Source organism: Crocodylus siamensis, chromosome 11 (assembly GCF_052110815.1).
Source record: "Crocodylus siamensis isolate JL-2025a chromosome 11, ASM5211081v1, whole genome shotgun sequence".
NCBI lineage: Eukaryota > Metazoa > Chordata > Crocodylia > Crocodylidae > Crocodylus > Crocodylus siamensis.
The window spans coordinates 58,800,193-58,812,614 of NC_143405.1; the positions used below are offsets into that span (position 1 = coordinate 58,800,193).

At 46.7% G+C, this 12,422-nt stretch overlaps 1 protein-coding gene across 1 annotated transcript in view; it reads left to right on the plus strand.

Moving 5' to 3' along the window:
• The first annotated feature begins 554 nt into the window (after window positions 1-554).
• PDZRN3 (PDZ domain containing ring finger 3) overlaps window positions 555-12,422 on the plus strand; it is a 186,338-nt gene continuing 174,470 nt past the window's right edge. Inside the window, exons 1-3 of the mRNA XM_090021474.1 lie at window positions 555-1,364; window positions 9,383-9,469; window positions 10,730-10,837. Coding sequence (XP_089877600.1) covers window positions 645-1,364; window positions 9,383-9,469; window positions 10,730-10,837 — 915 coding nt within the window. The 5' untranslated portion in view covers window positions 555-644. The remainder of the gene's footprint in view (window positions 1,365-9,382; window positions 9,470-10,729; window positions 10,838-12,422) is intronic.

Below are 12,422 nucleotides of genomic sequence, written 5' to 3' on the forward strand. Positions count from 1 at the left end.
TATAGACTGGTTTTGTGCGCCCAACTTTTGCCGTATTATGGGTCTAGACCATCTTTGGGTGCCCACCTTCTGCTCTGAGTAGAGCCCAGCTTTGCATGCCCAACTTCCGCTCCCTTACAGGTACAGGCCGGTTGCGCGTGCCCAACTTCTGCCCTGTTACTGGGATGTGGCACCAACGTTTGCTCTATTATGGGTGTAGACCAACCCTGCGTGCCCAACTTCTGCTCTCTTCCGGGCACAGACCAGCTGTGCGCGCCCAGCTCCCGCTGTTGCCGGTTTTGCGCGCCCCGCTTCGTCTCCTCAGAGGGGGTGCGTGGCCCAGCGCCGCTCTGCTGTGGGCCGGCGTGCCCAGCCTCCGCCCTGTGACAGGGACGGAGGGCGCCGGGCGCTCTCCGGGAGGCTCTGCCGGCGGGCGCGCGTCGGGGCAGAGGCGCGACGCCGCGGCCGCGCAGGCGGCTCCCGCGGGCCGGGCCGAGCCGAGTGGAGCCGAGCCGAGCCGAGCCGAGGGGCGAGGGCTGCCGAGTCCCTCCCCCGAGGAGGGAGGGGCGCCGCGCCGGAGCCGGAGCCGGAGCCGGAGCCGGGGCCTCGGCCGCCGCCGCCGCGTCCTGCCCCAGCAGCAGCGCGGGGCCGCGCGCGCCGGCGGGATGGGCTTCGAGCTGGAGCGCTTCGACGGCGACGTGGACCCGGCGCTGCAGTGCGACCTGTGCCACAAGGTGCTGGAGGACCCGCTCACCACGCCGTGCGGCCACGTCTTCTGCGCCGGCTGCGTGCTGCCCTGGGCCGTGCAGCAGGGCAGCTGCCCCGCGCGCTGCCGGCGCCTCTCGGCCAAGGAGCTGCACCACGTCGCGCCGCTCAAGAGCCTCATCCTCAAGCTGGACATCCAGTGCGAGCACCGCGCGCGGGGCTGCCCGGCCGTGGTGCCGCTGCAGGCGCTGGCGGCGCACGTCGAGGCGTGCGGCTTCGCCCCCGCGCGCTGCCGCCACCCGGGCTGCGCCGCCGTGCTGGACCGGCGCGACGTGGAGGCGCACATGCGGGAGCGCTGCGAGGCGCGGGCGGCGGGGCCGTGCGAGCGCGGCTGCGGCTTGGTGCTCACGCACGGCGAGCGCCGCGCCGGCGGGCACTGCTGCGTGACGGCGCTGCAGGGCCACGGCGCCGGGCTGCAGGCGCGCCTGGCCGCGCTCGACAAGGAGCTCAAGAAGGCGGCGCTGCGCGCCGGGAAGCGCGAGCAGGCGCTGCGGGCCCGCCTGGCGGCCGCGCAGCTCGAGCTCCAGGTCACGGCGCTGCGCTACCAGAAGAAGTTCACCGAGTACAGCGCCCGGCTCCGCTCGCTCGGCGCCGCCCGCTGCCTGCCCGCGCCCGCCAAGGTGAGCGCCGAGCCCGAGCGCGCCCGTGCGCCTGGCAGGGAGTGCGAGCGGGGGGGGGGGGGCGTGCGTGTGCGTGTCCGTGGCGGCAGGGAGAGACCGTGTGTGCATGGTGTGCGCAGCAGCAGGGTGACAGTGTGTGCATATGGCAGGGAATGAGCATAGTGTGTGTCCATGTGTATGGGGGGGTGCATGGCAGAGTGGGAGTGTGTGTGTGTGTGTGTGTGCGTGGCAGCGGGGAGAGAGAGCGTGTGTGTGTGTGTGTCCATGTGCATGGCGTGTGTGCATAGGAAGGAGTGAGAGTAGTGTGTGTGTGTCCATGTGCATAGCGGGTGGAGGGGTGTTGCATGGCAGGGAGTGAATCAGTAGTGTGTGTGCATGTGTGTGTTTGTGGCCATGGCCAGGGAGTGTGTGTGTGCGTGCGCATAACGGGGGGGGGGAGAGTGAGTGTGTGTGTGGCAGGGAGTGTGGGGGGGTGTCTGGCCATGGCATGGTGTGTGTGCATGACGGAGTGAGAGTAGTGTGTATCCATGGGCATGGTGGGGGGTGCATGACAGGGAGAGAGATTGTGTTTGTGTCTGTGGCAGGGTGAGTGTGTATGTGCATGCCAGGGAGTGAGAGTAGTGTGTATGTGTGTGTCCGGGTGCACAGCAGGGCTGGGGGGGGTTCATGGCAGGGAGAGAGCGTTTTTGTTTGTGGCTGGGTGTGTCCATGTGCATGGCAGGGGTGTGTGCGTGTGTGTGTGTTCATGGTAAGGACAGTGTCTGTGTGCGTTCATGGCAGGGAGGGAATGCGTGTGCGTGTTTGTGACAGGGAGCGCGTGCGTGCGTGTGCGCGGCAGGGAGGGAGAGGCGGTTGGGGTGGTGGGGCTCACTTTGTGTTCAGTTGCTCCACGTTCCCTGGCAAGCACTTCTCTTCCCTGTGCCCCTTAGGAGGGTCTGGTAAGCGAGCAGGATTTTTTTCGTCTGAGACCTATTTTTCTCCCCCTCCCTCCCCACCCGCAGATGTGTCTGTCAGCTGCGGTCCCAGCCAGCTGGCCGGCTCTGGGCGAAGGGCAAATATTTACAGCTAAGCGGCTCACCACTAGCTGAAGAAATAGAGCCTGCCCTAGAAAGGAGTTGCCCAGATCCAGAGGGTGACATGTCCATGTTTCTCTTCAGTATTTTTTTTTCCTTACCTTTTTTTGATGCATCAAACTCCTGGCACGCACACGCGAGTTGGACTTCTTGGACGATTTCCCCCACTGTGTAGCTCACGTGCCGCATTGTTTCTCCCTCTTGGTGTCTGGGATCTCATGCTTGTCACTGCAAACTGGATATGCTTATTCATAACGCAGGGTGCTGTTGGTTGAGCTTTGAGAGAGCTGTGCTGCAGGGAGCTCGAGCCTATCTGGGATGTTAACTTCTCTGTGAGAAGTGAGCCTGATCGAAAAAAACAAACAAAAAAAGCATTTTGAATCTGATGCTTAAAGGCCAGAATTCAGCGGCTATATTCTCTGTTTCTATGCCTGTATTTCTAAGGGGACCCTCCTTGGGAATTTAAAGTCAAATATGCAGGTCACAATACTTTTCCCCCACTCCTTGCCCCCTCACAGCACAAAAGCGTTTTTCAGGATTCAAAATAGCATTGAATCACCAACTTGCTAGGAGTTAGGCGAACCCGAACGGCTCACCAGACACTTCCTTGTTTTTGATGACCCAGTACTTTCCAAATCCAGCATTCCTCATCCCTAAATCATCCAGAGCAGGCTCTCCAAGCCGTGGCTTTCCGCAACATGAGGTCACTTGGACTAGTACCTTACACAACTCAGACCCCCTCAAGCAAGCTACGCGTTATCAGGAGCTTCCTCCTAATGAGGTCTTCATGACGTGGAACGGCTGAGCGCGGACTGCGACTTTCTGCCGCACATGTGCCCGAACGTGAGACCGACCCTCCGTCTCATTTTTCAGAACCGTCTACAACAGGGTTTGCAAAAGGTGGATTTAAGTGGAGTCAGTCTATCTCGAGTTCACACTGTCTGGAGTGGTTAGAATTAGGGTCTGCAGAAGGCAGCGCCGTGCGGCCAGTTAACCCCAAACTGCTGCTCAAAACGTGTCTTCTGTATGAAGAGAGCGCCGGACCAGATACTTCCAGGATGAAGGCGCTCAGATGATACCGCTCTGCCGGGGAATGGGCTCCTCTCCCCACAGATACAGCAGTAATCATCAGGAAAAGTGAAGAGCTGTCCTGGCTCTTTGTTAACGTTGCTGCTCAAACAAGCCAGCAAGATAAAGGAAAGGAACCTCCATTTATAATCTCCAACTCCATTAGGCAAAGAAAAACAGCAGTGTTTGTCAAATGATAACAATAACGGTATCTCGGCATGGAATACTGCTCTAATCTCTGGCGATGGCATTGAAGACGCTGTCGGGCTAATGCCCAGATTAAGAAATTGGAGACTTTGCATCCATTTGGGGACCTGTTTGTAACAACTGTCTTGGGTTTGTTTTTTTAACCCCCCTTTTCAATTTACTCCATCTCAGCTCAGAAACCTGACTTATCTTTCTCATTCTCTACCCTTCCCTGCTCCCCACATCCACTTTGCATAGGGACATCTCTGTCCTCTTCTCAGTTTCTTTGAGAAACCATCTTCTCTCCGGACCCCATCTGCCACCTGGAACAGCCTTTCCATATCTTTCTACCTTATTAGCTTGATCTCAGCCCCTCTCCCCAAACATGCGCGCCCCCTCACTCCCATATTGACGGGTCTTAATTTTTCTCAGTCTGCCATTGCTAACTTTGTGGAGCTAAACAATTTAACAGGTCAGCGTTGCGGGATGTGATTCGTGTGAAAGGTATTATGGCAAATCATTGCCAATGTCTGCAGGACATCGTTTCCAGCGATGCCTTTATCGAATTTATGGATGCAGCTGGCCAACATGACTGTGTCCATTTTCAGCCTTACTACAAAAAGGCCGTTATGCAGTTTTCTGAAGCGGCACCTAACCTGCAGAAAGCCAAAAGGTGTCATGTCACCACAGACTTGTGGTCTAGCGGTCAATCAATTACACGTCTTTCACAGCCTGCTGGCAGCTGTCCAAAGCTAACACTTTCAGTCTGCCCCGCTCCAAAAGAAGTACAATCAGGAAACACGCGTCTTTGTGCACTTGAGAACTTTTTTTCAAAGTCCATGTTGACATGGTGATCACCTACTGCAAACGCCACTGAACCAATTTGGGACATGGCTTGTTTCCAAGTTTTTTAGTGCTGGATTATTTTTTTTCAGACAAAGATGCCAGTACAGGATGGAGGCTATAAACACCCTGCAGGGCATGCATATTTGGCTCAGGCACTTTCTGGTCCCTAAACACCTGGATTTAGGTGCATTACAGTATGGAATAGTTAATTTCTCAGTTTGAGTTCAGGTTGAAAATAACCATGCCTGGTCAAACTATACCTCGTTGTCACTGATATTTTCTTGCAATCATTTTTATTTGTACATCAAATGTGCTATAAGCAGTTGTTGCTCCGTCAGCGTTGAAGTGTTTGTTGCACAAACAGAACTATCCTTAGCGCACCGTGTTCACAAAGTGTTTCGTGCGATTCCACGCTTTTAGCTTGCCTAGGCTAGGTTCCCTGTGTGGGTTAAGGGAAAAAACTCTTTCAGCATCCCAGAGTTAACTGTTGTTCCTTGCCACAATTGTAGAACTGCTTGAAATAAAACAAATGGTGTATCCTAGGAGCACAATAGGAATAAATGCCTCCTTGCAATTCAGTTCAAATGATGAGTGACACAGCTTGTGGTGGGGGTGGGCTAGGGAGTCACAAATGGAACAGCTGTGCCAGATGTGATTTTTGCACCCTGACTCTGGAATGCAGAAAGCCTAGGACTACAAGGAGGTTTAGAGATCAGTGCTGCTACTGTTTGGTAGACGTAGTACTTCAAAACCCTGCGCAGGAAGAAAAATGACTGTAATCTATTCACCCGTTGGGAATAGGGAACTCCGTTCTTTTCTGCATCTATAATCCCCAGAGAGCTCCACGCAAAAAGCCTGGTTAGTAAGGTTCTCTCTTCTCCCATCCCATCGTTTTCTATGTCACCTCTGCACAGCTTCTGCATGCTGAAAGGCTTTCTAGAGGAGCGGTCTAGTGGTCAGGATGCTAGTCTATGGTTTCTGAGATCTGGACTCAGGTGTTGGCACTCTCATCATCTCCCTAAGCAACCTGCAGCAAGTGAGAGTTTCTTCTCAGTACCTCCTTTCCCCTCCTCATCTGTAGGACAGGGAGAGTGACACTGCTCCACCTCTGCAGTATCGCTAGGAGAAAAACATTAAAGATTGAGATGCTAAGACACTGTAACAGAAGTATAACAAGAGGAGGCTATCAGTAGATGTGTATTACCAGGACATGACTTCTCTTTGTCCCTAGAATGGAAGTCATTTTTGTCGTTTTGTGTTGTTTCTAAAAGTTTCAGTATGCCCACACTGCTCTGTGTGTGTGTTACATAAAGGCAAAGTTAGGGGTGTGTTTGCTGTCGAGAAATGCTTGAGGTGGTTCTTTGGTAGGGGGAAATGAGGGCACTTGCCAGTGTGTTTGAGGAGGAAGTGCTGGAGATGTCTGTCTCAATCTACAAAGAGGATTTTCGTTGATGAAATACATCAGCCGGAGTCATCCAAGTCCAAATACAACAAAGAAAAAACCTCAGGCTATTTAAATTCTGCTTGATCGTCCCTGAAACACACTATTATTTCAACCTATTGATGAAGTTGGGCAGATTCTGCTGTTGTATGTATGCGCACAGTTTATGTTAAGGTCTTTTGGAAGAGATTAGGAAGGCATTTTTGTTGCCACGTCCTAGCCCTGGGAGCTCCCTTTCAGACATCAGGCTGTGCTCCTGCAGAGCCCAATGGAAAAGCCAGGCATGGTAACAGGAGCATTGAGGATTATGTTTTAAGATGCAGAAGTGACCGATCTCCAGATATGTAACAACAGAGCTGGAAAGTACTCACAACGAGAAGTGGAAGTCTTAACGTCCTTTAATTTTTGGGGTAACAGGTGTTTTATGCTATAGGCATAAAATGCTACTGGCGTTTATGCACTCCTTAAATATATCAAATAGATCCTCAGATGAGCTAGGTTGGCACAAGTCCCCTCAAGTTAAAAAATGTTCTATCAGTTTACAACAATTGTGGAGCTGTTGTACAGACCTTTAGTTTCAGGGCCGTTGATGAAGGCAGCTGCTTCCAAAACTTCCATTTTTTGAAATGCAACTAAGGTTTTGCAAATTTAAGAGTATTTTTCTTAGACTATATCCCCACCTTTACTATTCCAGATCAATCTGATAGCCTGTTACTTTGTTAAGGTGAAGAAAAGTGCCTCTTTTTGCTAAGACCGGACTTCTTAGCTGCAGTGTCACTACAGAAATTAGAAGGCTTCTAATATATGGAATAAAATGCAGTCTATTAGCTCCACATTACTCAGCTGGGAAGTACAGTAATTTCCAGAATTACGTTTAAGAGCTTTACTCAGCTGTGGGAATACAGCATGCCAAGAACCATCAGGTTTGCTGCAGAACCAGATGATGTGGGCAGGCCTGGGATATTGGCCATAACATCTCCAGAGTCACTTCACTTTTTAATGATTGGTTCAGACATTTTAGGGGGGAAAAAAGAAAGGCAGTGAGCTCTGTAAGAATAATTTTCTTTGTGGCTTCAATAATAGGCATGTAAGGATGCTTAAAATTCGTTAATATTGCAAAGTGAATCTGCAGAAGTATTAAGCTATCAAAGCTGTACTCTAGGTCCCTTGTGCCTTGATGTTTTATAAATGTGTTTGAATGATCACAGTGCAGTGCCATATTCTACTCTGTAGTGTTACACTACTCCACTCCAGTAGAGACTGTGGACAAAACGTTAAAAACCATTAGAGCTGGCTGCAGCTTTTTATACATTCCCAATGCCATTTTGCATGACAAATTTTGAAGAACATTTCATAAAATATTCTCTCTGTTTTTGACCCGTTCTATGATTGACCCGAGTGCTGAGCCCCTACTCTGGGAAAACTGTTATAATTTTTTTTGGGTACTAAAAGTATGAGATCTCCCACAATAAGGGATTGTAGTGGAAACAGCCAGGTTTAATTACAGCAACTGTCCTGAAAGCAGTATAGTAATTGCTTCTTGATTGTTCTAATTGACTTGCCTTCATAAAGCTGTATAGCAGAAAAGAGAGGTAAACTGCTTTTGTGACAATGGCATACTTGTCTTTCAAATGCTGAACTTATCAGACCTTAAAAGTGGTCTCACCGGACTGGAAGTTTTCTCACTGAAATAGTATCTGAGGTCTGGGTTTGAAGTTGTCCAGGAAAAGAGCTTTCACCTAGTATTTTGTTCCTCCTTGCAAGCCTGATTCTGAGTGGTGCAAAAACAGGTGAGATCAATGGCTCTGAGTACTCAATATGTTTGGGAGTCAGGTCTCAATCTACTTATTTTACAGGATCTGCAGGAAAGGAAATTATTACGTATCACTAAGGAGCGCTATGAACTACTGACTTTCATCTGGTGCATGGTGGTGAAGCTCCATTGAAGTCAGTGGAGTTCTGCCAGTTTACATAAGCAGAGAACTTGGCCCCATCACTTTTTTCCCATAAGAGTCATTCAGTAATGCTGGAGTGTTTTGACATATTTTACAGAATTTAATAGACATTAATAACACATGATAGACATCTTCAAACTGACACGTAAAAAGAAAAATGCACAAACTGAAAACATCTGCATCAAGTTACTATGTAACTGTTGTAATTTATGTCATTAATTTCTTATGAAAACCAGACACGTAAGATAACTTCCTCAAATTCTTATGTGTTCATAACTTTTTCACCCTGTAGATTAAACAAAGCAAGGACCAGCAGATAGCCGTGTTCTTGGTCTCATTGGAGCTCATCTATCTTTAGAAACACACAGTATCACTCTGAATATCTGCACATTCTCATTGCTGAAATCCTTTAAGTTTGTCCCATTTGTGCGACAGGGCTAGCTATTATCAACTGCCACTGGACAGAGAGAAATTAGGAGACTGAGAAGATTCAAAGTTGTCATTAGAAGTCTGGGTATTTAATTTTGTTTTCAGTGTAATTTGAAGAGGTATCACAACGCTTCAATGTTCCTTTGAAAAGGATATTGTCACATCAGTCAAGGACACTCCTGTGTTTGGGAATGGCCTTGGGTCACAGGATAGGACAACAGATCACGTTTACACGGAGTCTCCTTCAGGTCTAGGTTGCGCATTATTTATTCTTCCTGCCCCCCTAATCAAAGACCTGCTACTGTCTGGTTTTATATTTTAGGAGTTGGGAGAATCCTTCTCAATGAAAGAGAATTTCTCTTGAAGTTTTAAGACTTTATAGAATCTGAATTCCTTAGAATTGCAATAAAATTATGGAAGAATAATTAGGAATTTGGTCCTTCTGCCCAATTTGTTTCCTCAACTAAATCGTCTTCGTTAGAAGTGCAGTTTCATAACACATCTCAGTGGGTGCAGCCAACACTGCTGTCTCATTGGGTGCTGCCTCATTGGGTGCAGCCAACACTGCTGTCTCATTGGGTGCTGCCTAGGACAACATAATGTACCTAGTAAGAAAAGGAGTCACCCTAAAAATGCAGCCCCAATCGCATCCAGGAATGGGAGACAGCAAGAATAAGACTGTAGGTAACCTGGAAGATTTTTGCATGACACCCCAAATTTAACCCTGTCAGATAGCTAGAATTACAGCATGGCATATGGAAATAATTTGATTCCCTTAGATGCTGACTGTAGACCCAAACCAAAATTTTGCATTAACCTTAAAGGCCATATTTTTCAAAGGAGTGCCTGTCAAGAGCAACAAGAGGGAAGACACGGGAGTTGCTGGACTATGAAAGTCCAACCCAACACTGTTTCCCCTCTGGAATTTATGAACAGAATAAATATTTGGATAGAAGTATGAGCCATCTTAATATCTGCCTCTGCACAAATGTTTTGAATGCTTTTCCCTGTTCTTCGTAGGGTGAAGAAACTAAAGCACTGACCCTCGTCCTTCATCGTGACTCTGGATCTCTTGGATTTAATATTATTGGTGGCCGGCCATGTATGGTATGTTAATCGCTAAAATGTGTTTGCCTTTTCCTGTTGGGGAGGGCATGTGAGTCAGTGTTTGGAGGACGGGGAAAAATGCTGACTACATATTTGTCTCTGTAGGGAATGTTTTCTGTGTGCATCTTTATATTCAAAGAGAGGTGGAGCATTTAAATTAACTAAACATTACTGTCTCCCTTGTTACTGGGTAGCATGCTCCGGATTCGTTATCACATTTGGAATATGAAGAGAGTGCCAAAAGACATATAAGATCCTTTGCAATTAACTCTAGCCCCAATCGTTTCAGTGCTTATAACTTTAACAACTCATTTCAAACTCTCTTTGCAATAAGGCAGCAGTATTTGCTCCTTCCTAAACAGCACACTAGTGATGAAAGGACATAATTTAAACAGCTCACTATGGGCTAAATTCTGGACACCTCGACCTTAGTAGAATTTTTTTCTGAATAAAAATGCAGAGATCAACTTATGCATGCTTACTAATGCATTTTTCCCCTTTGGTGCTGACTGGCTGGAGAAACATCATGTGACTTGAAGTCACATGGTGTATTTTTACCTTGTCCTGCTCTTTTAGAAAGTAAAAAGTTCAATACTTCGATAGAACTATACCGCTGCATGGGGAAAAAACTGCATTTATTGTCAGTATATTCATTTTCAAGTCCCCTCCCTCATAATTAATCACTGTTAAATTATTCTTTTGTGGGACAGTTTTGTGGTGTGAAAGCATATGGCAGTTAATTGCACAGTAACCAAGAACATGAGGAATGCTTTGTTAGCTTAATTTCATTTGCCACCGTTGTCTCAGTTTGGGTAGAATAAGTGAGATGTCATCAAAAGTAGAAATCTGTTTATCATCTGATATTTAAATGGGAGGGAGACCATATCACTTTAATATTGACCTTGATTTATGACGATGGCTATGATGATATCCTTAAGATGTGACACAATGATAATAATTGTCATAATAATTACCGTATAACTTGATTTAAGTTTGGAGCCAATCGGCTTCTCTGCTGGCCTTTAGTAAGGAAATTTTAAGTAAAATTAGAAACGGAAGTCTGTTTATGGTCATACTGTATCTTGAAGTGGGAGATGCGGGTGCCCGTCACCAAAGGCTTTAACCCACAGAAAGTAATACTGGAGTGGCTCTGAGCATTTTTTACTCACACGTGGTATTTTGAAATGGGCAGGATTCAGCCTAAAGCAAATTGGAGTTGGTTTATGGTACAATGTTAACTTTTCTTTTTCATCCTTCAAGGACAATCAAGACGGCTCCTCCAGCGAAGGAATTTTTGTATCAAAAATAGTCGACAGTGGGCCCGCTGCTAAAGAAGGAGGGCTGCAAATTCACGACAGGATTATTGAGGTATGTGAACACACCACTATCTGATCCCTTTTAATAGGCAAAGTTACAGCTCAAGCTGTTTGTGCAAGGCATAGTGTTTGCCATGGGGTTGGGAGCGATGTAGCAGGGTAAATGTCGTCTGGAAGATGTGTCTGGTAAAATATGCTTGACTTGATTCAATGCTGACCTTCCTGGCTTTAGGTAGAGTTCTTATCTAAATATAGAAACCAGATTATGGATGGTATGTGCATGTCTTAGCTTTCTGAGGAACTAGCATCTATTTGGTATGCTGGAGTTATTTCTTTTTAAAGCTATCGAAGACTTGTAAGTGATTTAGTTAAAACCATATGTGAAATATCTGTTGTGTAGATCGTGACTTTATTTATCTTGGTTTCCAAGTTGAGGGACGACAAAAAAATGTTTTGAGCAGATAGAGGACAGACGTTTTTGTTATATCATTTTAGTACAAGATTGCTATGAGCCTGCCCAAGTAAGCCCTCTAATGTTAGTTAGGACTATTTGTATTATTCAAATATAGCCTGAATTTCTTTTCATTTTCCTCAAGTCTTGACCTCGCTAAAAAGTTCTTCCTGTGAAAGAGGTGGTTGCTTGAAATGTTTTTCTTAAGTTGCAGTGAGTGATGTTTCTTGGGAAGCAGAGGTTAGATTTCACAAAGCAGAAAGCGGCTTATTGTGAGTCAGATCCCATTGTTGACCATTTTACAGTTAAAAATGTGTTCTTACTGTCTTTTTAATGTTTGTAAAATGGAGAAACTTTGAGAGTCTATTGTTTCAAAAGATAAGTGCAGCTTTTCTTGCCAAGGATATCATGGAACAGCCAGTTTCTCTAAGTAATGGAATTCCAGTGCTCTTATGTTTTGCAAATGAGCAATAAACAGCTGTTAAGGATTTTCTGTTGGCAAGGGACAATGTGGATTTGCTATTTTCTGCAATGTTATGGTAAATTGTATTTGTGATTTAGGAAGACTATAAAATATTAATTAAATTTCTTCATATGGAAAAAAATGGGATCACAGTAGCAGGAGCATTAAAGATAAGAATTTAGTTGTGGAGTGGTTTAGGAGTGCTTAAGTTATGCATGTGGCAAAACTGCAAAAGGTCTGCTAGACTAAGAACGCTGCATAAATCTTCTATTTTTTTCCTCTGAAAATAAACTATACCAGTAAAGCTACAGCCAAGTATTTTTTTTTTTAATTTTATTTTGGTAACCTGCCTTTTTAACAGACTTATCTAAGCACGTGTTTTATCTAAAATATAGAGTTAAACAAAAAAAATCCTCAGGAAAAGAGCATAAGGTTGCAAAATTAAGCACCAAAAAGTTAGGAGATGCCAAATTGAAGGCTGTCCATGCAAACGCAGATCAGTTTCTTTGTGTATGTATTAGAATATGTTCTTTGGTTTACACGATCCCTTGCCCTTTCAGCTACAGGACCCTGGCCCATTTCACTGCATGGTGCATGTCTCAAGGAACAGAGGTATGTGGCCAAGAGAGCCAAAGCAGGGCAGCTACACACCCTGAGCAGCAGCACATAGCAAGTGCTGCCTGCTGGGTTGCCAGTTGCGCCCCCCAATACAGTGCCACCACA